This window comes from Gymnogyps californianus, chromosome Z (assembly GCF_018139145.2).
Source record: "Gymnogyps californianus isolate 813 chromosome Z, ASM1813914v2, whole genome shotgun sequence".
In the NCBI taxonomy this organism is placed as follows: domain Eukaryota; kingdom Metazoa; phylum Chordata; class Aves; order Accipitriformes; family Cathartidae; genus Gymnogyps; species Gymnogyps californianus.
The window spans coordinates 81,634,308-81,660,070 of record NC_059500.1 but is presented as its reverse complement, the minus strand read 5'-3'; the positions used below and the strand labels follow the sequence as shown (position 1 = coordinate 81,660,070).

General features: G+C 48.0%; 1 protein-coding gene across 1 annotated transcript in view; it reads right to left on the bottom strand.

The window, feature by feature from the left end:
- The window catches only part of CTIF (cap binding complex dependent translation initiation factor), a 112,155-nt gene that overhangs the window by 72,573 nt on the left and 13,819 nt on the right, over positions 1 to 25,763 (bottom strand). Inside the window, exons 4-6 of the mRNA XM_050913322.1 lie at positions 18,683 to 18,756; positions 17,668 to 17,772; positions 14,072 to 14,147 (exon numbers count right to left, since the gene is read on the bottom strand). Of these exons, the coding sequence (XP_050769279.1) occupies positions 14,072 to 14,147; positions 17,668 to 17,772; positions 18,683 to 18,756 (255 nt within the window). The remainder of the gene's footprint in view (positions 1 to 14,071; positions 14,148 to 17,667; positions 17,773 to 18,682; positions 18,757 to 25,763) is intronic.

Here is a 25,763-nt window from a genome sequence, read left to right as displayed (position 1 = left end):
TCAAGGATTTGCTGGATAAGGGTCTTAACCCCGGTGTGCGGCGTTTAACTGGGATGATTCTCAGCTGATTAGCTCCCCCCTTTCCCCAACCTCCCCTCCATCGGACCAGGCAACAAACGGTTTCTGTTTTGCCACCACGCTAAAGGTTTGGCTTTAAAGAAACCTTGTCTAGCCTCCAGGCAAAGCATGTCTTTCTTTAATTATACCTGCCTGTGAAATACCTTCCAGAAATCCCCACCCAAACAAAGCCTCAGGAAAGGAAATAACGGAAATTCTTGATGGTTTCCATGGGGGAAACGATCCTAACCAGTGAGACGAGGTGCACGTAAGATGAAGCTGATGACTGTTCCTACTGTACACAGCTCCCAACCCAGAGAGACTCCTTAAAGCTCCAGCAGAAAGCCCCAGCTACCACAGTCCTCATCTCCCAGGGCAGGAACCTCCTTGAACCTCACCCCTGGATGTGGCTTTCTCCACATGTTAAGATCTGAAAAGCCTTTTGGTGGACACGCAGGGGAAGAAGAGACATGTGGCAACACAAAATCCATGAAACCACCATGCTCTCCCCTGTAGCAAAGTGTAGCACCCAACAGAGAATCTTCCAAGAGGCCACACAGCTTCTAAAGGGCTGGAGGTCACCTGCATGACTTTTTTTTTTTGCATTCCATGCCCTTTCATATGAGCTTTTTTACTTTATTTCAGCTGCATCTACCCACGCTAGAACCTTGGTGGCTGTGGGCACGTGCGCAGTTCTGGCAGAGCGAAAGCCCTCTTGGCACAGAGAGGCAACCACTCCAAACAGGCAGCACAGGAAAGACTTGGAAGATACGGACAAAACAGACGAGCAGAAGATGGGAAACCTGGACACAGAAGATGAAGATTTGCTGTTGATTTCTCCAGAAGCAGGATTGCTCTCATCAAGGAGCAGCAACTTGCCCAGACTTGACAGTAGACTAACGGAACATCACCACGTCCCACTCCCATCCCTTACCTGTCCCCATCCAACTCACTTCTAACCATCCTCTGCTGCATTATAATCTGCTCCTGAACAGTCAGTCCTTCCCACCAGGGCATGAATATCTGATTTGCCTGGGCTACGCATAGCAATGGCACTAAATAATCAAGTACCTTTGGAAAAGCACCCGTGAAAGATGCCTGGATTACTCCATCCCAACTGCAAACCACACTAGATCATCAATTTTCACCGTACCGCATGCAGAAAGACTTCTGCGCTGCCAAAACACCTCTTTTGATCCAACCTCGTGTTAGGAAAGCTACCTTAGACCTCCCAGAAGAAGGGCACGGCCATCAGCTGCTGCACTGCAGCCTTGCCCTTCCTGACCAACAACTCTCAGAAGCTGAGGACTGGCACAATAAATTCAAGTCCTGTCTTGCATGCAAATCGCACCATGAAAAGTCGCGGCAAGTACGAAGCCAAACAAGGCAATCCGCTTCCACTTCAGACAGGAACGGCAGGATGGTCAAGTAGTCAAGGAGCTCCACCTCTAACGCAGCAGGTTCCCAGCCTCATGTACGCTTGCAACCCTTGGAGCTACTTGCGATATATTTTCGTGGCCTCGCTGGCCATGGGCAGCTCGGCACTATTTCTTCTTCCAGACGAGGAAGAGCAGCAAAGGAGTTGTATCTTGGAAGTCTGTCACACTTCACCTGCCCTCCACCAAGGTCAACATAGCCCATGTAATTATCATTTATTACTTGTGTAGCTACGCTGCTTGGAAAATCCTGGAGCTAGATGCTGTACGCAGGGATCAGAAAGCTGCTCCAGTACCAGGAGAAAAGCAGCATAATACCAAGGCTGAAAGAACTCGCAGCTTGCTTGCTTTTACCTTCAAACAAGGGCATTTGTAAAAAACCAAAGAGTTTAAATAACAAATCTGCTTGCCTAGAACATTTATAAATTGAACTAAAAATAGTTTTCCTTTCAACTAAAGGACCCCGTAGTGTGTGTAGTCCCAACGCTGTGGCACTGCAAGAGGGGTGGGTGTGAGACCCTGAGTTTCTCCCTGGCCATGAGTGTTCCCACCATGCCCTTGGGATTTCAAGCAAGACACGGGACAACTCCCCGCCATCTCCATCGCCAGGGGTCCTGGTCTCTGACAGTTTTCCATAACCAGGTTTGGTCTTGCTTCAGCCCTCAGAGCATTTGCAGAAGAAGAGGAGTTCCCACCCGCCTGCGCCGACAAAGCGGACGAGGGGAAAGAGGAGCCGCCGCGGTGCTCTTCGGATCATGTCAGGTCGCACGTACGTTTGAAGTTGGCCACCCAGTTCTCAGCAGCCAGGAGCAATCTCATAACGGCTACTTCCTCCACCGTTCGCAGAGCTGATCTTCAGGAAAGCTCTGTAGTGCGAGGAAATCCTGACCATCGCCACCAAAGCGTTATCGACACAGCAAGGAGATAATAACGACAGGAACTGCCTTACGGCAAAATCACCATCATGATTCATGCGACTGCTTGGTGCCAAGGCCCAACAAGCTGGAACACAGCGAGAGGAGGTCACACATGCCATTAGCTGGTTATTGTGTAAAAAAAAGGAAAAAAAAAAAAAAAGAGGTGGGTTCCTACAATTTGATGAGCATCATCCACTCTCCGTCTGGCAAATGAATCAGGTCTTCAGTGCATGATACAGCTTACTGCATTGAACTTGCCTTCTCATAGAAGGCCACAGGTCCCACCTTCTCCTTTGGGAAGGTAGGTGGTATCTAGCCTGGCAGATATCAAATGCCACCTGGAAAAAGTATCACCATTCATGGTGGCAGAACCTAGCGTGGTCTGCAAGTTTTGTGCCTGCTTTCGATTCACAAGAAATATCACAGAAACCACAGCAGCCCGCTGATCTGGGTACAACGTCCCCCAACAGAGAGATGCAGGCTGCCTTAACGATGGTGGGCACACTGCTGTGGGTCAGGCCCCACAGCACTGCTCCAAAGACCTTTTACTCCAGGGACTGCTGGCTCAGACCTTCACGGTCTGTGATACGCATCCGAGGAGGAGCAGGCACGTCATTAAATGTGCCGGCTTCAAAACTTGGGTGCTGCCAGATGGCGGTCAATCCCTGAAGCAAGCACAACATGGCAAGCAGCCGTGCCTCCTTCAACCCCGTCCTCGCTGGAGACCATACACCACCAGCACACAGGCTTTGCACAGGAGAGCTGCAGAAATTCCCTGTCTTGGACAACCAGAGAAATGGAGGAGGTCAAGGGCTGGCGAGACACGAGGGTTCACCTACCCTCTGTGGGGATTTGGCCACTTGTTGAGCAGACGCTGGGGAAGATGCTGCCGTGGCATCGTGGAGGAGCACCCATGGACGGGAAGGGGACAGATTTCCCCCCACCATGAGAAACACCCATCAGTACCTTCTCCAAGCGCAACGCTACACCAGAAATAGAGCGCCTCGGAGACTTCATTCTGTTTTTTCCTTCTTTTTTTCTTTTTGCAGCTCAGGATTACTGAGTTCGCGGAGTCTCTCTTTAATGTCACATGTGCGGCTCAGGTCCCTCAGGCCCCAGCAGAAGCAGCCTGGGATATTTGCACAGACCCCTCACAATGGAAGGAAGAGGGTGTAGGAGGGAGGATCAGGCTGCTGACCCCTTTATTGTTCTTGGGCCAGAAGAAAGCTTCCTCCTGGCTTAAGAACCACGGAGCTGAAAAAGTTTTCCAGCCAAAACGAGTCAGATGGAGTCACTGGGTGGTGGTTTTTATTTTTTTTTTTTATTATTTTTTTTCTTTCTCCTTCCCCTGCCTCCCCCTTCGGTCAAGCGACGGGGAGTCACAGGGTTGTGCTCCATTCACAAAATACCTGCTGCACATCACGTAGTCCTTCCCCCCGACGGCGGGGAAAGGCGCTGTAACCCAAGCAAACGAAAATAAACCTTTTTTTTTTTTTTTTTCCTTTCTCCGCAGATTTGAAAAAAAGAAGGAAGAAAGGACCCTGCTCCCAGACTGACGCCTCCAGCGTGCGCCCGCCGGGGAAGGGGTAGGCGGTGGGGGAAACAAGACGACGATATGAAAGAAAACAAAACCAGCAAATTCTGCTCCGAAAGGATTAAATGGAGGTTTTCCAAAAAAACACCTCGCCATTATATAATGAGGCTTAAGTCGGAGTCACCGGGGTCACACAATGCAGCAGACTGGAAAAACCAAAGTGCAGTGTAGCCTTTTAATTGTTAAGCCAACCATAAAAAAAAATAAAATAGAAAAACGATATTGTGATTGCACGACAAGGTGGCTGCTCACACACTAATGGTCAGGGTATTTTTTTACACCCTTTGCTCTTTCTGGCTGAAATGCCATTTTAGTGTGAGTTCGACTCCTCACCTTTCTGCTTATCGGGGTGGTGACCTGTTTTGCCAGGACACTGTTGGCGCCGGGTAGCGATGCCGTGGGGAGCACGGGGACCGCACCGGCTCCCAAAGCCTTAAGGCATGCGGGGCTGATTTGCACCGAAAGCAAAATAAAGCACAAGTGGAAACTTTACCCCAACAATCCAGGTATCAAAACCCATCACTGGGTTTCCAGATCAAAATTTGCATGCAATGAGATGATTTTTTAGCACGCTGGTTGCATCTACAAGTCCAATCATGATTCACGGTCAACCGCCTAGCCCCCAGGTTCTCCACAGCCTTTAGGCTGAGTTGGTTGTACAACCACAGGCAACCCTGAAGCTCCTCCATCCTTGACATCTCCCAGTGCTGTCTACACCAGAGGTCCTAGCTGTAGGGCTGAACAAGCTCCATGGATGCAGTGGTGCGGACCGGAACAACCCAAACGAGAAGAAAGCTTTAAAAAAGCCCACCCTAGATCCCTGCTTTTGGAAAACTAAGCTTTCATTGACCACAGGCCCAATGGCTGGAGCGGACTGGTCACTGTTATCATGCCGTGGTGTGCCCAGGAGGTCCAGCAGCAGCGGTGGGACCTGCTGGTACCATCAGGCTGGAAACCTGGAGATCATCCTGGACTCATGTTTTCTTTTAAATTACAACAAATGCAAATTTGTGCTTCACATTTCAATCTTAAAAACTGGCTTCAGTCCCTATTATCGCTGCAGAGCAACCATGAAACAACAGGACAGGGTGTCTCATCTCTCCCGCTGCTGCTTCAAACCATGTCCATGCAACTACCAACCCCAAACCTTTTTATTCTTATCTAGTAAACATGCAGCAACCCAGACTTGAGGAACACATATTTTTATGTTGTATTTCTTCATAGCCCCAAGAGGAAGGCTGGCCAAACGAAGGCATACGCAGACCACCAGCTTTAAGGAATAATGTCGCTCACAGGCATGTGATGGAGTGAGTGTTGGTGGCTCCCTCCCCAGGACCAGCAAGTAGAAGCAATCCGTACCTTACGTGATACCTGCTTATTTTGCTCAGCCAAGGCGTCTTATTTTGCCCAGCCAAAGGGAAACAAACGGCTCCTATAAGCATACGTATTTTCTTTCCGTTCAGACAAGGCGCCTCAAAAGAATATACAATGAGAAACGAAATAATCAAGCGGGTCACAAAAGCAGGAAGAAATGAAGCTTTATCATTCTCCAGTCGTTTCTCTGCTCATACATCACAGGAATTAAAAAAAACCCCAGAATTAAAAAGAAAGCAATGAGGAGTTTCTCCACAGCAGTACCAGCAGGTGAAGGGCAGAGCAGAATAACCCTGGGAGACATGGACACCGGGGCAGCATCGTGTGACCGAAGGCATGGAGACCACGTTCCTCTCGCTATTTCTATTAGCCCTAATGAAATCCTTCAACCCCACCATCCAGCAAAGGCATTTTGGGGATAGCACAGCGTTTTCTTTCACTGACCATGCCAGCACGTGTAAAGCTGAGCGCTTGCCATGTTTAGAGCCAGCAGAGAAGTTCATGGAGTATCTTCAAAAAACCCAAACAAACCCCAAAGGTATTTTTAAAATCATAAAATGAGGGACAATATGAACGTCGGACTAGAAAGGACCTCTGGGTTACAGAGCTTGGTCTGCTACCGCAGGCAACTACATCATTTAATTCCCTTCATAAACAGTCTTTATTCTCCCCGCGGAAGAGACATCCAGGCGTCGTGTGCAGCAATAAATTTCCCACTTAAAGGACAATCTTTAACCAAACCACCTTGGATTGCAATAAACACTTATCCTGCCACTAAACACCTATATTTACACCCATAGCTATATATACATCTCCCCAAACTGGACGGGATTCACTTACCTGCTGCCTCCGGGCAGGAAATTCGCATTTTAAGAACTTCTGGTCTCACTTATTGTATGGGTTTCTATTTCCATAACATCAGAGGAAAGGCAGCAGAAAGGGGGGGAGAGCATCTTCTGGTTAAGAAGAAATTTTTAAATGCGACAGGAAACATTAACCTCGTATTTTGTCAGACAAGGGACGAGGACATCCCCCATTAGCAGGATTTTTAGAGAGCGATGTGTTTCTAGGCTCTGTAGGTCCCTCCGCCAACGGGGACGTATGCACGTCTCTCTTCTCTGGTCCTGTGGTATGTCTACTTTTTTTTAGAGAGAAAATTCCTTCCTTCCCTTTATTTTATTAAAAATTCAGGTCTTTCACGGAGAGCGAGGAAGGGGATTAGGATGTGGAAATAGCCAAGCCAGCAGAAATAGCTGCTTGACCAAAGAGACACTGAGTTTTTATTCGGGATCTTTAGAAATCTGGATTTTTTTTCTCAGCTACTTTTAATAACTTTTTTTAACTTAATCATTACTCTACAACCGGCTTCAGGAAAATATTCAGCAAATTCAAGGGAGTGCAGCAAAAGCCCTCTCAGATTTCTAATGAATCCTCTGGGAAAACAAGGGAGAAAAAGATGTAACACTATTCAGAAGTTAAAATTCAGGCAGGATTTGGGGTGTGTGTGTGTTACAGTCTATAGAAAAGACTGGGAAAAAAACAAACCCAAACCTTTCAGGCTTGCTTTGGATATTATATAGCTGCACAAAAACAAACCTTTTTGAAAGGGAAGTCAAGTATAAGGCTGAGAAAAGCCTGTGTTGTTCTCTGGTGTGTTTAAGCCAGAGCTCAATGTGGTGACATTTTTGAGCCTCAAATGCCTGTCGAGCTGTTATTGATACCCCAGGACAAGTCCCCATACCCAAATCAGTTAATTCCCCAGAAAACTGCAGTTCTCGGGTCTAAAACTACTTGTGAACTCCTTAAAAGTAAAACAGAGGATCCTTCTTCATCATCCTCCCAGGAACAGACTTAACCATCCAGCTCTCCCATCCTCTTCTCTCATCTCCTTGTGGTCCCTGATAGTGAACCCAAACCCCACCACCTCCTATTGGTAAGCCCTGCCTAGTCCTGCCACTCAGCCGCTTCGTGTCTACTCCTCCTCCTCCAAGGAAAAGCTGCAAAACAGCCAAAATCCCATTATTCGTCTTTTTTTTGTAGCACAAACCAGTGCCTGGCAAACTGGGGTCTAAGGAACAGAGATGGTCCAGCAATGGACACCACCATGGTATTCGTCTCGCTCCTGCTGAGGTTGGTGTGTCCTTCAAAGTGGGGTGGGGACAACAGGGTAGATGGGGGACGGGGACATATGGACAAATGGAAACGTGGGTGTTCAGAGGAACATCCTAAATTTGATGGGGTAGCAGCATCTTCCCGAGAAAGGGAGGGCCCTTCAGCACATTTGGCACCGCTCCTCGGTGTGAGGAGCATCGCTTCGGACTGAGCCCTACTGGAGAATCCCACAGGAAATATGCAGAGTTGAGGATTACATTTGCAAAAGTGGGATTTCCAAGAGGAGTCGGGGAGGTGTCGCGATGCAAGCGAGGGAGGCGTGGGCTGTGGGGCACGTCTAACCCCTAGGCACCAGCTCTCCTCAGGGTTGTGGTACTTGGACAAGGCAACGATGGGGGGTTCACAGACACCTTCAGTTTCAACCTCGCTCTGCTCAGGGCCTCCATCTGCTTTGAGGCTCACGACGATGCACCGTGCTAACCAAATTCAGTCCCGGGTACAGAGAAACACCTTCCCCCTCCGCAAAGCCCCAGCGTCCCCCGTGCTGGACATGCACCCCGAGCCCGAGGTGGGCACAGGGGGATGGAAAGCAGCATGACCTGGCGCAGGAGGGTGCGAGACGCAGCCACCGCGGAGTGAGGTTTCCGCTTGGAAAAAGCCTTTGGAAAAAGCCTCTTGTTTCCTCTGCGCAGAGCCGTGTTTCGGGGCCATGCAGCGAGGCCGCAGTGCCCTCTAGTGCTGCAGGGCTCCCCTCTGCCACCAGCCCTGTCCCCTCGGCCACCAAACACCAAGCCAACCTTCAGAGCTGCAACGTAAGCCACCCTTGCCCTTTCCAACGACCCTCCTTGCACATCCCAAACCCGTGTCTCTGAACCCAGCCGACCCAACTGGGGGGCGAGAGCGACCCAACTGGGGTGTGAGAGCAACCCAACGCCTCCCAACCTGGCAGGAGCTCGTTACAGGTCCACCACTCTTCAAACAACAGGGCAGCCTGGCCCCAACCCTGCCCAGCTGACCAGTACCAGCTCCAGGAACCACAATAAAAAAGGCATCTCCGTGGCCACCGGGTTGGGAAGACAGCCCGCCGAATTATGAGTCAACATCGCTAAGTCTACTGGAACTGGGTGACAGCCAGAAAAATAAAACCAGCCCTGAGAAGGGAGAGTCCATCTCATTTGTTACAATCAGAAACCAGCTCTGAACCCTAATAATAATAATAATAATAATAATAATAATAATAATGGAAACATCAAAGCTCTTGGCCATTTCCCTGGTGTTTCCTTTGTGCAGTAAGTCTATCATATGATATGGAAAACCATCATAATCTGAAAAACCCACTGGAAGATCTCCCCTTTTCTGCATGTCCGATAAAATCCATGGGGTTTATAACCTGGTTCAGGGCTCACAGCGACTGTGCTTTACTGCCAGAGCCCAGGCTTGGACCTTGCAAGAACCTGCAAGCTGGTGACCTGCGTGGAAGATAAGCCAGCCTTGGTCCAGTCCTCTCCTCTCCAATGCTTTGGAGATGCCAATGGTCTCATCTGCCTTCCTTGGTCAACGGTGGCCTTAACTCTAACATGGGAGTGATGCTGAAGGGGTGACAGGTGACCATGGCAGTCTGTCCTCTCAGCCTAAGGAGATGGTCATTGTCAGTTGGGTTAAACGCAACAAAAACCAGGTCACAGAAAGACCATATCTTGCTGGAAGTCACGGCAAAACAAAAGCTTTTTACTCAGCAGTGGAGATCTGACTCCCAGTATGTTGTGACCTATACTCAAGTAAACCTTGGCTCTTTGACAGGGACTTTCCACAGTGGTTTTAACAGTTACAGTATTGGAAAGACCCTTGGGATATGGGAAGCTGGCTTGTTAGACTAGAAACCTTCTCTGAAAGCAATGCCATGCCTACACGCTCTGGATGGAGTCCAGCAGGATCTGGGGGCGGGGAGAAGAAATCCCCCTAGTTTGGGGCTCCTAGGGAGCCACCCCAACTTGTTCATAAGTGTTTGGTGGACACGTAAAAGACGTCAGGGTTAGACCTGGTGAGTGGCAGGAGGGACATACAGCACGTGGGGCACACCACATGGACCAGGTCACTCCCAGTGGGAGGGGATGCCAGACAGAGGGATGAGCCCACCCCAGCTCCAGCGATGCAGAACAGCCTACTGAGAGAGGGCCACCTTGTTGTGGCCAAGGCTCTGAAAGAGGAGGGATCTGGGCTGGCTTACAAGCTGGCTAAAATGAGAACTGCCCAACCTTGTAGCACAGAAAGAGCAGGCAAGAGAGGATGGGGAGAGGATGAGGACTCTGCATGGTGATAGTAAATAACACCACCCCACCAAAGAACCGTCCCTGAGCTTTAAAGAGACCTGTCCCCCTGCCACCACCGCCCTGGAAGGGTCAGTGATCTGTAGGGTCCAGGAGCAAGCCCACACACCAGTGCTGGACACCGGCCTCCTCCCCTCACATGCAGAGTGACAGCAGAGGGGATGCTTGCCCACGATCCACCCTTCTCCCCCTGGACACCTGGGTTGGCTTCATCTCTCTGAAGGAACCTACCATATCTGAACAAGTCCACGAGTGAGCTGGTCCCTCTGGGCTCCTTGCAGAGCTGGCAGGGAAGGGACATGGGTATCTTCAGATGGGAATCATCCAGCTTTCTCTAGACCTCTACACTGAGATGCAATAAATCATGCCGCAACGTGTCCATGCCTCTCCTACGGCAGGAACCCCAAGTGACCAGCCTACGCACAGGTCCCACCTTTACTCACACGATCTCTGGACTGAATTGTAAGGTCTGACTTGAAAACACTTGTCAATGAGGAGGGGTCCCAAGGAGAGTGGTCAGAGAGGCCTGTTAGGTGCCTAAATTCAGGTGGGATCCCAGCACGGTCAGGAATCCCGGCACTTCTAAGCCTGTTTGGACAAAGTCAGGAATACAGTGGTGCTAAGAGGAACATGAACAACTTACAGTCTGCCTTTCTCCTAAGGAGCTGCTCCCTTGTTTCTCATCCAACAAGGAAGCTGGATGACAACCGTAGCCAGAAGAGAAACAAGCAGTTTATTGTAATTCCAAGCATATGACAAAAAGGGTCAAAAATCAGTAAGGAAACGGAAGGAGATGAGCTGCGAGGCAATTAAGACGCCAAACCAAACGATATCAATGCTGTCTTCCAAGTTTATCCCATAGCAGCAGTAAAGCCCAGCACACCTTTCAAAAGTGCCGCATAATTTCTACCTCCGAAAACACAAGACAGGGAGCAGCTGGCCAGCAAAGGCACAGCCACACCGTTTGGAGGAGGGCAGGCCCATCCTGAAGGCACGAGTCCAGCAAACTGAAAGCCAAAAACTGCAAGATGCCAGCCCAGAAACCACTTGGGATGCGTCCCAAAACTCTCTGCTCGTGTCTAGCAACATTCACAGCATGTCCCCGTGACATGCAGCTTCCTGTATCCTTCGGGAGCTACAGCATCTTCACAGGGAGGATGGGGGGTATCTTGTAGGACATGACCCTGTGGGTTGTTTTCTCTGCTAAGTGTAGAGTTTGCCAAGGGCTCGCAGTCTGAAGACCGTATCTAGGACTGGGGTATTCGGCTGTGACCCATCCAAGTCTGAAAGCCTTTCCAAGCGTTTGCCAAAGGGAGGAAAAGCAAAATGCACTGACTCAGCCCTTCCTGTGACGTCTTCATGACGCCAAGATGGTTACATGGTCTCCTCCAACAAACCAGCTAAGGTGAAAACGGAGAGGATGATGAAGACTGGCTCTGCATCTGAGCTGCGCCTCTCTAACGCAGCAGACAACCGATCCTCCCTGGCGTGCAATAAAAAGCAGATCTTATGAATGGGGAATACTTATCTTCAAAAGATTATTTTCTTCCAAAATCACTTTTTGGCAGCACTTAGGTGAATTAGTGCCCAAATCCAACTACAGACTCCTATGAGTAAGGAGAGATGAAGAGGTTACGGCTCACGAGCTGAGCCAAAGCAATGACCTCATGAGCTCCTAGCCACAAAGCTTTCAAAACAAAGCCTATTTACCAGTAAAAACAAGCGCTCCAGATGAGCTTTGAAAAGATGGGGCAGGAGGAAGCTTCAAAATACCAGTTGTCCCGAAGGAACTGCGCCCAGCGCCGAAGCGGAGCCGGATTCGCCTGCCTGTGCGTGTCCACGAGATGGCAGAGCGCGCCGTGCCGCGCAGGCAGCCGAGAGCATCTCCGAGGAGCGGGATGGACGCATTCTCCAATGTCAAAGCAAAAAGATGGCAACAAGCATCTTCCCCTCAGACAGCTATGAAGAAAGAGGGTTTTGCGGGGAGGCTGTTTTGCTTTTTGTTTATTTTTTCACCTTTTAATTGCCAAATAGTCACAGGCTTTCCTTGCAATAGTTTGTTAAAATACTGTTGATAGATTCCAGCAGCAAAACTCATGTATATATATTAACGTCCAGATATCCAGAGTATTCTGCTTAACCCGTTAGGGGTGCCACTGTATCTCTCTGTAGAGATACACGTACAGACTTGGATGTATACTGGAAATTAGTTCTAGATTCATGTCCTATGTCTATCATACCTTACCATCAAAGGAACCCAAATTTCCAAAGCAGCCTGCAAGTAAGACTCGCTACCTCTCTCAAACTTGGTGCTCTTAACCCTGCTATAGCTGCTGAAGCACATTCAGCAGCAAAACATTTGCATCTGAGTCGTGCTGGAGGATGCTTGGACCGGTCCAGTCATGCTGGAGGATGCTCGGACCAGCCCAGTCGTGCTGGAGGATGCTCAGACCGGCCCCTCTGTCCATGCACGGCTGCTGTAAGCAACCCACGAGCTTTTAAACACAGATAGAACAAGAGTTTATGTATCTCCAACCTGAAAAGCCTCTTCTTCAGGATATGACACGAACATAACCACAGTGTGGGAAAAACCCATGGAAAGTGAAAGATTTTTCTTCCATAGGCTCACACAAGTATTCTCCCTTATGCCCGCACGCTCTGTGCTCCACAGAGCCATTTAAAACAAGGGATAAAGACCAGCAAAATCACTGTCGGCATTGCACGACTGCATTCAAATCCAGTTAACAATGATATGTCAGGATTAAACCAGCTGTCTGCAAGTATTTCACTTGTCAACGCCGAACAAGATAAATCCTCTACCAGAACTACCCGGCTCCTAGTTCCCACATGCACTGTACGTGCCTAGGTAAGCGCGTCTCCAAAATAACGCAGCATTGCACGAATCTGCCCAGAGGCACAAACAAAACGCCAAATCCAGCATTCCCACTAGGTCTTCCATCTCAGAGGTGCCACACTAACAATTAAGCTAGATATTAAGGTATATATTGGAATTAATTCACTGGAGCCAATGGACGCAACCTGGTGTTAGGACAGGACGAGATGACAACCAGACCAGGAGGACCCGGCTTATTTAATAGCTGTTGATTAGAAAAGAAATTAAACCCTAGAGAAGAAAGTCAGCTCCTCGCACCAAAGATGGCTTGATTCCTCATTTCCAATTATTCCCCAGGGAAAATAACCTTATTTTGCAGAATTACTGGGGCCTGTATCAGCTGAACCTGACGTTTTCTCCCTGTGACCTAAAGTCCAGACACACCGAGCATGGAAGAGACTGAGCAGAAAGCAGCTGCAGGCAGCGCTCCTCCCTGCCAAAGTCAGCAGCACTTCTCCACTCCTTCCACTGCTTCCTGTATTTAGTGCCAGCTAGCTCACCCAAAAGAAATAGTAAGGCAGATCATCACATGGTTTGCAGGATAAGCAAAGCTTTTCCTCACATGATGCATGAGCAAGAAGCCCGGCAAGCTCTTTGCTCAGCACTGAAAAGGGTAACGCTACTACAGCACATGAGATGTCTCTGTCCTTCCCTCTGGAGGCAAAGAGGAGACTTCAGCAAAAACACGCTGAGCATCCTCAGAAACTTGCCCAGCCCAGGCCACTCAGCTCCTTTGAGGACCAGGGCTCTGGAAAGTGAAAAATTATATGATGCTGACAAATTGACCTATCCAATTGGACTCTTCACCTGAGGGTCTCACCTTGCCATTCCCCAACATCCGAGCATCAAAGGTCATTTAACCAGAACTACCGAAACTGGGCTGTAAAGAGAGATCTGGAGAAGGAACAGGCTGGAGAGAATGTACAAGTGGATGACCACTGCACAGAAACAGACGCACACGCCATAGGGGAAACACATGGGTCAGCACACCGTCACTGCTGGCTTCCTGGCAGCAATTTATTCTGGAGCTGTCAGGAGGGCTGATGCTTTTCAGAATCTCCTTTCCTAAAACATATGAGCCCTGTGTACATGTACATATATATGTGTATACAGGCATGCATATATATACTGTCCGCAACGTTTCACGTCCCAATGAAGTCTACGTGGTAACTGCCCTTGCCCAGCACTAAGGTTCACAGCCAGGCATGCTGAAACCACCATCACAAATCCCAAAGGATCATAGCTCAGCGCATCCAGCCCAGCAGCTTTCTTACTTCTGGGGAGGGTTTCCTAAGGAAAGGTAGGGCAGGGAGCTGCTGGTCTCCACCGTACCACAGGCAGGAGATGCCCTCATCACCTACCTGCCACACTGGAAGGACCTTCTCTATGTCGTTCAAGTTGATGCTGTCACCATCCTCGTATTTCCCTTTTCCAAGCCTGTGGCAAGAAGAAAACAAAACCACGTGAAACCTCGCTGGAACCAAAGTTAATTTTCTATTATGGCACATGGGGAAGATTAGTTCTTACTGCAAAGGACCCTCATGAAAACAAAGAGGCTCTCTGAAGCGAGTACGCTGTGCCTCCAAAAGACTCCCACACGGGCACAAAGCCGTTAATACAAAATTAAATGCTTTTCTCAGTCCTCTCCACCTGCACCATCCGCCACAGCATTCAAACGCTTTTGGTAATAGCAGAAGTGAGAAAATGAAAGGCAGTCCTGAGCAGTAGTGTTGGGTGATTCAATTCCCAGACCAAGCAAAACTGAAAGCACAGCCCACCTGGAAAAAAAAAAAAATGAGGACATAAAAATGTAATGAAAAATGTTTCCTTTGAAGCACTGCTCATTTGTTGGTCTCCACGGGAGCTCCAGTTCCCCTGCTGGGAAAGGTGTCGGCGAACAAGCACAAACATACATCTCAGACAGCAAACAGCAATCGATATAAATACAAACATACAATTTGAAACGCACAAAAATTGGGGTGAGAAGCCAAGCACTGACAGACCAAACACATAGCTGGCAGCTGAAGGACTTTCTTGTATCAAGAAAGAAAAAAAAAACCAATCCAAAGATAATTACTAGCTGGATGCAGAGAGTTTGTAATGATACAGAAGAAGAAAAAATGGTGAATATATATCATCCTTCTGCATTTATAAAAAATTGAGGTGATCTATTTTTATTATGCAAGAACAATAATGTATTTTTTGGTCGATTAGTGACAAGATATTGTTAAATAACATATATTAGACGGAAACTTTGACAGCAGCAGGCCCAGGTAATCAGTGCCTAGAAGTCAGAGAACAACAGATCTTGGTGGAATTACAGCAAATGGGGGAAGAAAAATCCAGAAAAATGGCTAAAGCACCAGGCTCAAGAAACAGCAAGCTGAATGGAAACGCTTAATTTAATTAACACCCTAATTGATTTATGGGACATCAGAGGTGTTCAACAATTGACTTTCCCTCATAGATGAAATAGTGACTTTGATTTGCAAAGGCAAAAATACAGTGTGTGTGTATATATAATATATATATGAAAAAAATATTAATATATATATATGAGAAAAATCAAATCAAACATCTGGGGACAAATAATACCAGTTGCAGGTACAGAATGAGCAAGTGTATCGTAGGGAAAGGTTATCTGAAAAGGACAGGGACTGTCCCAGGGTGAGTGTCTGATGCTGGACCGTGGCGTAAAGGCAGGGGATGAGGAGGGGAGGCAGGGATTAGGAGGATGAAGGCAGCTTTCCTCTACAGCCAGCACGGCTAAGCCTGAACTACAGGACCGTAGGCAGCTCAGGCAGTCACACTTCAAAGAGGTGGTAGAGAAAATTCTTAGAGTACGGGAAAAACTAAAGTGATACACGGGCTTGGGAGACACCTGGAATGAAGAGAAAATATCAGCTACAAAAGGTTGTTTGAACTGGAAGAGCAAAAGCACAGCAAGAGCTAACGCTGGAAATTAAAGGCAGACAAATTCAGGTCAGAAACAAGGTACAGTTCCCTGGTTTTCCTTAACCACTCCACTTTGATTATTCAGCATACCTCCAAACTCAGTATCTTCCAATAAAATCAGATGTCTTTCTGGAGGAAAATGCTTCAGCCAAGAAAAAGACACTTGAGGTCAATCAACTGGATGCAACTACATGGCCAGCCTTGGGCAAGTGATCGGACTAAGGAATAAAATGGTCCCTTTGGTACTTAGAGTGTAGAAAACACATACTGAACAGCATCTCTCCTTTTTTTTTCCTATTAATTTTTTCATTGCACAGCCAGCATGTTAAAAACCCCCACTCATGCAAGAAGGAAAATGCCTAGCTAGCAGGTAGAGATTCTTGGAGGTTCAGCCAGCTGAATCGCGCTCGGCACAGATTCAGCACAGAGAGCTGATGAATGCACAACAGAGACAACTTTAAAAGTTAAAAAATAAAACCAATTTTGTCTGTGCTTCCTCTATTCTAGCGCAGGTTGCTTATATGACCTGCATTTGGGGAGACGCGCTGCTTGTGCTGACAGCATCTGTTTAACTTTTCTGCATGTACACTAATTCTTATCCCATTTTTACAGCTGTAATATTTAGGAGTGATTAAATCTCTCACCTCCATACTGCCTTCTCTGCCTGTTTGCACCCTGGGCATTCACAGTACACCGGGAACCAGAGGCAGACCACAAAGCTGACCCTGCTGCATCCTCCCTATACGTAGCACGTGCCACCGGTAGGATCATCTGGCAAGTGCTATCAACCATGGAGCACATTGTATCTTATTTTACAGAGGGCCCTTCATCTCATTTTTCAAAACCATCTGTAGAAATGGGAGTAAACACGACTAAGGCACTCAGTGACTTAGAAGCTGAACCTGGGCTGGGGTGGGATTGCTACCCTGGTGTTTCTAAAGAAGATGTGCAACCCATGCATACGGCATTGGCCTGCACTTTGGCAAAAGCAACTTACCAACAGAAAAACTTCTCTGAGAGAGGATTTCCATCCCTACACACAACACGGCAATGAGAAGGCACCTGCAATCTTCTCAACCCCATCTTATAGACTCGTTCTCATTTTTTCCTTCCTCTATGGGCAGGAACTGATTAATGACTAGGAAAAAATGACAAAAATCTGATGGGATAAAATGTGGTTATGGAGTCCTTACTCTATTTTTTCTTTAGCAGAGATTTGCAGTGAGCTGCATCAGGGATGAGTTGAAGCCTTGTCATAACTTGGGATAACAGGACAGGTAATACCGCCTGCAGCCCTGAACAGCGCTGCCAGTGCCTTAAGCACCAGGACCGAATGATAAGGAGAGGAAAAACCAGACTATGATTGTTTCTCAATCTGCAGAGAATCTGCAGAGAAACGGTGATGTCCATCTAAGCAACATCGGTGATCCACTTGGTGCCAGTACGCATTTAGTTGGCTTGACCAACCAACAACCAGAGAGGAATCCAGCAATACCGTGGAAGCCCCTGGAAGCTGTCACCACCAAAAGGAGCTGTCTAATGTTTTCAGTTTTATGGCTAGCAGCTGGGGGATGAACACTTGCATCTGCACGGATCACATTGATGCTCTCTCCTTCCCTGAAGTCTTGCTGGGGAGAACAGCAGAAGCCCTGTCACTTCTGGGAACCGTAACCGGGATCAGCACTAAGCCAGAATCTTTCCTCCAATATTCAGAGATGTTTAAATCTAGGAGACTTGGAACTAGAAGACTTGGATCCAGCATGATTTAAAGACTGAACTCTACCAAGCAATGCAAAATACAGTGAGCAACGCTGCTCCAGCCCAGAACTGGATGATAGAAGAGCCAGCTAGACCGATGGTGGCATCCTCAAACCCCGTACGTGGTCCAGCGCCTCTTCCGCATGTCCTCCACGTGAGCCGTGCCACCAAGCTAGCGTTCCTACAGCAAGGGAGAAGTTAGAGACCTTGCTGGAGAACATGGTATCGCACGCACGGCACTCACCCTTCTCTGTCTATGTGAGGCAACGGGTGTTTGGAGGTGTTTCGCAGCTTCCTGTGAAATTGGGTGAAATCTAGTTTTTCAGGCTGCAAGTCCCACGTCGCACCACTAAGAGAGAAAAACAGGGAAAAACAAAGAAAGAAAGTCCACTGCTAATTAAACACCACCGAGCTCAAGAGCAGAGGGCACATCGGAGCCTGCAGATGAGGAAAGCTGGTACTTCTGGAAGCACCACTCCCTGCCGCAGAGCACATGGATGCGGGCCTCCAACCTTCACGCTGCTGCATCACGTTTCTTTTCATTTCTTCTGTTTTTTGGGGATGCTGAGCTCCTGTTGCTTGCACTAAACCCCTAGTTTTGATGTATGATGAAGCATGATGCAGCACACACCTTGCAAGCTATACTTGCTCTCTGTATCAAGAGGGTATCGCAACAGGTAGTGGTCTGGTCCATGCAATGGAGATGTTCTCTCTGGTCCTGCACAACCTGCCCGATCCAATGGCCTGGAGCAAGTCCCAGGTGGGAATTCAACCCCTGCAGACTCTTGCAGTGCTCCAGGCACAGAGAGATGCATAAAACTGGACAGAAAGCATATTTCACCGCTTCCCCCGTGTTGAAGCAGCAGCTGAAGAGCTCTTCCCAGCAGCTGTGAAGCCAACGCATGATCGCACCTCCAATTAATGGAAGAGTCAAATCCTGGAGCGGTAGCTCAGAGCTGCCTCAAGTCTTGCCTGCACAGCTCTCGGATGATTACAAGTAATCGTATCAGTACCGCTTTCAGATATTTGAACTGCAAACCCATCCAGCGGCCTCTCCTAAGCACAAAGGATGCTTTAAGTAGATTGACTGTGCTTAGTGTCGCGGGCTAAATGGGGATGGGGAGGAGGAGGAGGAGCAGCGACGTGAGTACCCGCAGGGTACTCACTGGCGCCTGAGTACCGGCAGGACAGACACGCGGGAAAAGGCTAAGAGAGGGCACAGTCCATCTCTCTCTTAAAGCATTTTAAAACCGGCTTACCTGAAGGAGTCAAAGGTGTTGGCAGCCCAGATGTCCGTGCCCAGCATGTCAAGGGAGCTCTCCTTGTTGCCATTCTAGGAGGGAGGGAAAGGCGGTTACTCACCAGGAGGCACGCGGTGCTATCCGGACCACGGCACAGCCCGGCACAGCCTCTCCCACCGCCAGCCATGGGGGTGTCCCGGCTCTGCACGTGGGTTCCTCTGCTCCCATGTGAATCCACGCTCACTGCAACGCAGAGTCCCCTCGCCCGCTGCAAAAGCGGACCGTGAAGGCAAGGAGTGACACAGTTTCAGCCTTGGGGACACAAAGCTGTGGACAACACGGAGCAGACAACACGTAGGCTCAGCTCTGACTCCAGCCCTGTCCTCCTACCCCACCGTCCACAACCTCCAAGACCCACCAAGGTCCAGCGGGCAAGTTGACATCCTGGCCATGAAGACACCCAGCTTCTGTCACAGACCAGCTGAGGTGGGAATGGACCTCTGAAGCTCATCTGGTCCAATCATCCTGATCAAGCAGGGCCACCTACAACCAGGTGCCCAGGACCACATCCAGATGGCTTTTGAATATCTCCAAGGATGGAGATACTCTTCACCAGCAGCTACCAGAGCCTGCTGTCACCAATAAGGATGGGGAAAGCCATCCTGCTTCTTCAGGGAATCATGGTGGCATGACTTCTCCTTGCTCTAACAACAGGCGGGGGACATCAGAACCCTGTACCGTGCCACCTCTGCCATGCACACCAGCAAATGAGTTCACACAGTTATTCTGACACACGTCCCGCCCGCACTAAGGTGACGGTTCCTTCCCTCGAGAAGCAAAAGCATCACAGTATACTCAGGTGGGAATTATGAGAAACCTCCAGCAAACTGCAAAGCCCTTGAATTTTGCCGTGCGGCTGCTTTTGGCAAAATCGGCGATCCGAAGCAAGAGCATCTAAAGCAAAGACCTCACACCCATCCTTCATGGCCCCTTTACAGTCATCAGCCTACACGTGTCCTCCCCACAGAAAGAGGGCTGCCCTCTCCACCCTTTACAGGCGAAGAAGTAAAGCAGGTTGGATTTTGTCAGGACCGTTCAAGAAATCAGACTTGACTCAGACTCATATGGGATGGACAAGTAAATACATTACAAATAGGGAATCCCATATTACCGATTTCCCCCCAACATTTCTTACACATATTCAGATTTTTCATGATCTTACACATATTCAGACTATTCAAGTATTTCAGCCCAAATGGTCCCACTCTGGGGAAACAAGTGCTGGAGAAGGCGGCTTTCATATATTCCCCATCCTATAATTTCTGCCATTTTCAAATATTATTAATAATAACCGAGACACGAAAAACTGATAAAAATTTGAGCATTTCTTAATGAAGTCCCAGACCTCAATCTGCCCATAAAGTGATCGGTCTTTTCCCAATGAGAAGGACGCGCATCCTCAGTGCACACTACTGATGGTCACGCTTTGCAGCCATTCCCAGCACAACAACCAATTTAGACACCAGATATTCCAAACACAGCCACATTGTTCCCTTTTTTTGTCTCCTCCAAGGGGTCTCTGGATTACAATTTTAACCTCTGGGGATCTGCAGGTCAACATGTCTCTGCACAGAAACAAACGACCAGAAATACGTAAAATTCTCACGATCAGTCATGGAAGCAGAGCTTTTTATTTTAGGCAAATGTAAGCAAAATTTTCTCCCACCAAGGAGAGAAATTAGTTTTCTAAATACTTAGAAACATCGTCATGCAGTATGATGAAAATATACGTGCAGGTCTTTATAGCTATCACCCAAAGAAGAGATACTTCTTGCAGACAGATCCATTTCTCTTTCCATTTCCTATGGACACGGGAAATTTTAAGTACCTGTCAATGAGCCAGCTACAATAGGATCTCCTAAGAGTAAAGCATTTGGGCTCAGGAAGAAAGACTGGGAACATGTAATCAGTTGCAATGAGGCTGAGACAAATCAGCAACAAAGATATTAAACAGCAAAAATTTAAGATAAAGTGCATTCCTAATGCAACAGGTTGCATCCTAAAATTGTTGCCCAAATTCAGCTCGGTACAGGGCTTCTGAAGAGCCCCTTCTTGAGCCCTGAAATAAAGTGCTTAGCAATTATTCTCCGACGCTCGGCTTGAAATCTGTTTGGATGTGGATGGAGAGCCTTGGTGCCAACACCTCCTAATCCGCGGCGTAAGCGGAGGCAGCACAAGCCGTCCCACCCAGCTCCCTGCATCTCCTTGGTGCATCATCGGTGCTCTACCGGTGAGCACAGGCAGGTCAGCCCCAGCACTAATCCCAGCAATTAGGGGAAATTGCAGCGATGGTTCAGGTGGTGCAGGAGGTCAGATGGCTGCAAGCTTCTAGGCAGTGGTTGGATGCTCCCACCCAAACCGGGCTGCAACTCCTGGTCCTCCTAGACGATGTCCCCGTGACCTCTCGGAGACGCTCCAAGCATTAGCCAGGCTCCATAAAGACGGTGCCGGGGCCAAACGATAATGCAACTTGTCATTAAGTTGTGAGTCACTATGGTCATTTTGAGACGTCCTTTCGGTCTTTGATTACCTGTCTTTATAACCGGTTTCTGTCTCAGCTCACAAGACAGGGAGCATGCTTGCTGCCCAAGTGAACCTGAGCTGCAGGGTGTTTAGTAAAATGTTCACAGCACGGTACCAAGACTTAATAACAAGACTTTAAAAAAGCCAATTCTCAAGTCCAAGGACCAAAAAAAAAAAAAATAATTGCATGTATTTAAGAAAAGAAGTGACTTGCTGTCAGTTCCCCCAGGACTGCAATTATAGCCATAAGCAGTTTTAACATGAAGCTCCCAATGACCCAGCTTTCGATAATTTTCACCGCAAAGGGGTTAGTACCGCTGAAAATTAATTAAGCCACTAGCAATGATGATTGAGAGACACACTGACAAGAATAACATCAATACTCAGAGAGATCAGAGATCCGGTAAAGCAGATCCTACACGCAATACGGTGTAAATGCACGTCCATAACCTCTGTCCTCCAGCCCCTGTGAGCACACATCATCTCCATCCACTGCCGCCCAACCCCTGTAGCTGCTCACACAAACAGAGGGACGGACCACGCCACCGGCCGCGTGGACTCTGACTGTTTACCCATGCATGCAGCTTCAGCAAATTCCTCACAAAGTCAGCATTTGCATGCACGCATCAGCTTTTCAAAGCCTAGCTCAGCGTCCCACCGGTTCCTCTCGCCACTCCTCATTACCATCCTCCAGCAAACCACTACCAATACATAATCATGCTCTTCGTCGCACGATTACAACAGCGTTAGCTCATTGCTGTGCTTGGCATTAATGTAGAACAACGCCAAGTGGTCAGCCGAGTCCGTGGTATAAATTCAGGGATTATCCTGTGTCATGTGTTGCTTCTTAAGCATTTTTCAGTTCTGTGTTTTGAGAAGATTCCCCCACCTTTCCTCCTTCTCAGCTGCCTACAACCGCTGGCTGCACTTTGGCAGAAAACAAAGAAGATAGATAGATAGGTACCAAACTGTCTGCAAAGGCTCCAATTAAAGGTTCCTTGTTGAAAACTGCAAGTTTTCATAAGAAAAATAGAGACATTTTGAGGAGGACCGTATTATCCCTGCTCAAAGAAAGAAGGATATGTTGAGTCTCATTCCCACCAGAAAGGACCACCGCTTTCCAGCAACAACGTGGTTCTGTGGGTCCTCTCCCACCACAGCATGGCTCAGGAGGACAGACTATTTCCTCAAACTCTCCAGGATGGATGAGATGGATGAATGGACCAGGACTTTGACCACTGGCCCCAAATCTCCCAGAGTCCGTCCTCCACTTCTGGCACAACCAGTGCTCACGTGTGCGGAAGGAGAGCAACTCCAAGAACAGAGAGGAGGCCAGAGGCTGACTAAAACATGCAGAAGAGGTCCCTGGTCTGAGTTCAAGGCATGGACCTGAAACCAAATCAAAAGCAAATTCTTACAGTCTTTTGCAGGGCAGGAAGGTAACTCCCCATCTAGCCCTGCTGACGGCTCCCACGGAAGGCAGCTGGCCCCAAGGTCACCATTTAACACCATCTATGTGGTGTCCACTCATATATCAACTTGTAAGGAAGACTTGCCAAAAAATAATTACAGACATCTCTTAATTTCCCAAAATTAAAATACTCCAAGACTTCAAATAAAGAAAAAAACCTAATTTCCTTTGCACTATACCAGCTGACTAGGGACTTCTTTCCCAATATTAAGGCACTCAGCACACCTCAACAGACTTCTTGAGGCTGAAGGACAGCTACAGCCCTCAGCAGCCGGGTCACACATTACGTGTGAATTAAGTAGGTCTCTGAGGTGTCCTTCATAATTGACACGCACTCACACCCTACGTGTACACACACACACAAAACACATCGTTAGGAGGATGCCTCCGATAAACAGCAAGCAAAGGACACAACTTCAGCACGTCACTACCAGGTATACCTTGGCTGATTGCCTGAACTGGCTGCTTCTCCCGTGGCTGCCAGACCTGGATCCAGACCCACGCCTGGAGCCCGATCCCGGCCGGGATCCTGCGCTCCCACTGCTGCTGTGATTCCACTCTTCCTGGAAACAACAAACAGCTCGCTTTAGTCAATGGCAACGCCATCCTGCGCCCACAAAAACCACCGACCTGGTGAGCCAGGAGAGCTCCAGCTCCCAGACCACACGTGCAAGCACCTACAAAACCTCACCCATGCCCAACGCCCTGATTTTGGGGCTTTCTTGGAGTCCTTTAAAATGTTCTATTTACACGTTGCAAAGGGATGACATTGTGAGAGGCTTCAATGAAGACGTGATTTGGCTCTAGTGCTCTAGTCTATGCATGGGGAAAAATAATACTTACCTCCTCTATCTTCATGAGGATTAATTATGCATATTCAGCAACCCCACATCCTCTAAAACTGCTTAAGGGCATTTGGACAATGCCCTTAACAACATGCTTTAACTTTTGGTCAGCCCTGAATTGGTCAAGCAGTTGGACTAGATGATCCTTGTAGGTCCCTTCCAACTGAAATAGTCTATTCTATTCTATTCTATTCTACTCTATTCTATTCTATCCTATCCTACCCTATCCTATCCTATATCCTTAATTCCCCTCCCAAGCCCAAATCAACTCCTTAGTCAGTTTTTCCCTCTGCTTAGCCCAACTGTTGGAGTCCAGCTACTCACATACCTGAAAACACCTGGAGTTCACCAGGAGACACATTACACAAATAACTATTTTGCCTATTAAGGAGCTGTCCCCAACGTTCTCCTTTATTTTCCTAACACTTGTTCCGCTGTCAAGCAACCTGCAGGTTTCTTGTTCAGCCAGTAGCCCTCAGGGCAAGATGAGTCATCTGAAAACCAGCATGACTCGCCCTACCAGCCCTATCTACCCAAACATCCCACAAGGTGCTTGGGGAGAAAGGTGGACATTCTCAGGGTCATTGCTCCAAAAGCTTTGCTTAGAGGCTTGGGAAAGACCTTTGAAGTGACCTCAGATGATTAAAAAAACATGAAATCACAGAGTGCAGAACATTCAACTCTTTCAAGCACTCTGAAAATCTGGGAAATACAAAGGGGAGCATGTGTTTCAGGATTGGTGTGAGAGCTGACACTTAAAGAGGGCTTCTCACGTCTCAGACATCCTCGCGGGGCTACACGAGTCCCTGCAGATGCTGCCATGGGCTAAGACAAGGGCAGAGCCACCTTGGCCTTCAAGAGCCAAAAGGACTTGCCAGCAAAGCAAGACATGAACTCCTCTTTGCACACAACAGCCAAGTCCAGGTCACTAATTTGGGGGCACAGACCAGGTCCCAGCTCCACCACTGCCACCTGGGTTGGATGGGACAGGGAGACAGCTGCACAGCAGACCCTAAGCTACCTAAGGTGATGCTACCCAGTGGTCCAGCACGGACCTTAGTGCATGTGAAACATGTAAGTATTTACCCAGCATGAGGGACTGGAAGCAAAATGCATCAGTACTGGTTTCTGTGTTGCTCCAGTTGCACGTTCTCCATTCTCAAACCTAGCAAATCTCAAGCAAGCTCAAATATATTGTGGTTGCTATAGCCTAAAATCAGTACTGACTTCAAAAGAGGAGGTCAACTGTTTTTTAAGTTGTATATAGATGAAACTTGAGAGGTTGTGGTTATTCCCACCACATGTTACAACAACAGTAGAAAGCACCTTCTTCCCTCCTCATCACCGTGACCTGAATCTCCCGATGGCTGAGAAATATCGAGTGGCACAAAGTTAAGGGAGTTGTTAAATTGGCATGGAGGGAAAAAAAAACTTGATCGATGCTACTTGTGAGACACAGGTAGGTGGCCACTTTGGGAAGCCTTGGGGAAGAGCCAGTCTTGCAGGCATCCTGAGAAGTGAGAAATATCTCATTTGTCGTGGGAGAGATGCGCACCAGCTGAAAAGGTGGTTGGGAGAAATGAACCTTCACCACCTAGACGTTTGAAGGATTAATTACCAGTTTACTGTATCCTACACACTGAACATCTTGTTCATCCACGTCTGAAAAATTTCTGTGCCAAATGCTACGCTGGGACCAAGCCAGCATATGCACCCTTCGCTTTAAAAGACACACTGAAAATAAAGATCACCATTTGGTTATATTCAGTTGACTCAATTTTTGGCCGTGGTTGCCTGCAGACAACCTGCGGTTATGCAAATTCCAGAAATGTGGCTGGCCACAATAAAACCCTTGTGAGAAATGGCGAGACTGGTACCACCATGCATCAACATCCAAACTCACCAAGACAAGGCAGCGGATACGACACGGACCAGTTAGATAAAAATCACAAGTACCCTTTCACTAAATCAGCTTGTCTCACGGCTCTAACTCATGGCCTGGGGTCTTTTACCTGTTCATGTTCCTTATCTTTATCACATCCTATTAATATTTATATTTAAAACCAAATTATTTTAAAAATAAAAATTGTTGAACTAAAAATTGTTGAAACTTCCGTTGAAGCTGAAGCAGTCCAACTGAGTATGGCCTAAATACACTCATGTTCAAACTCACCAGCACAGCCAAGCTCAATATTTTACC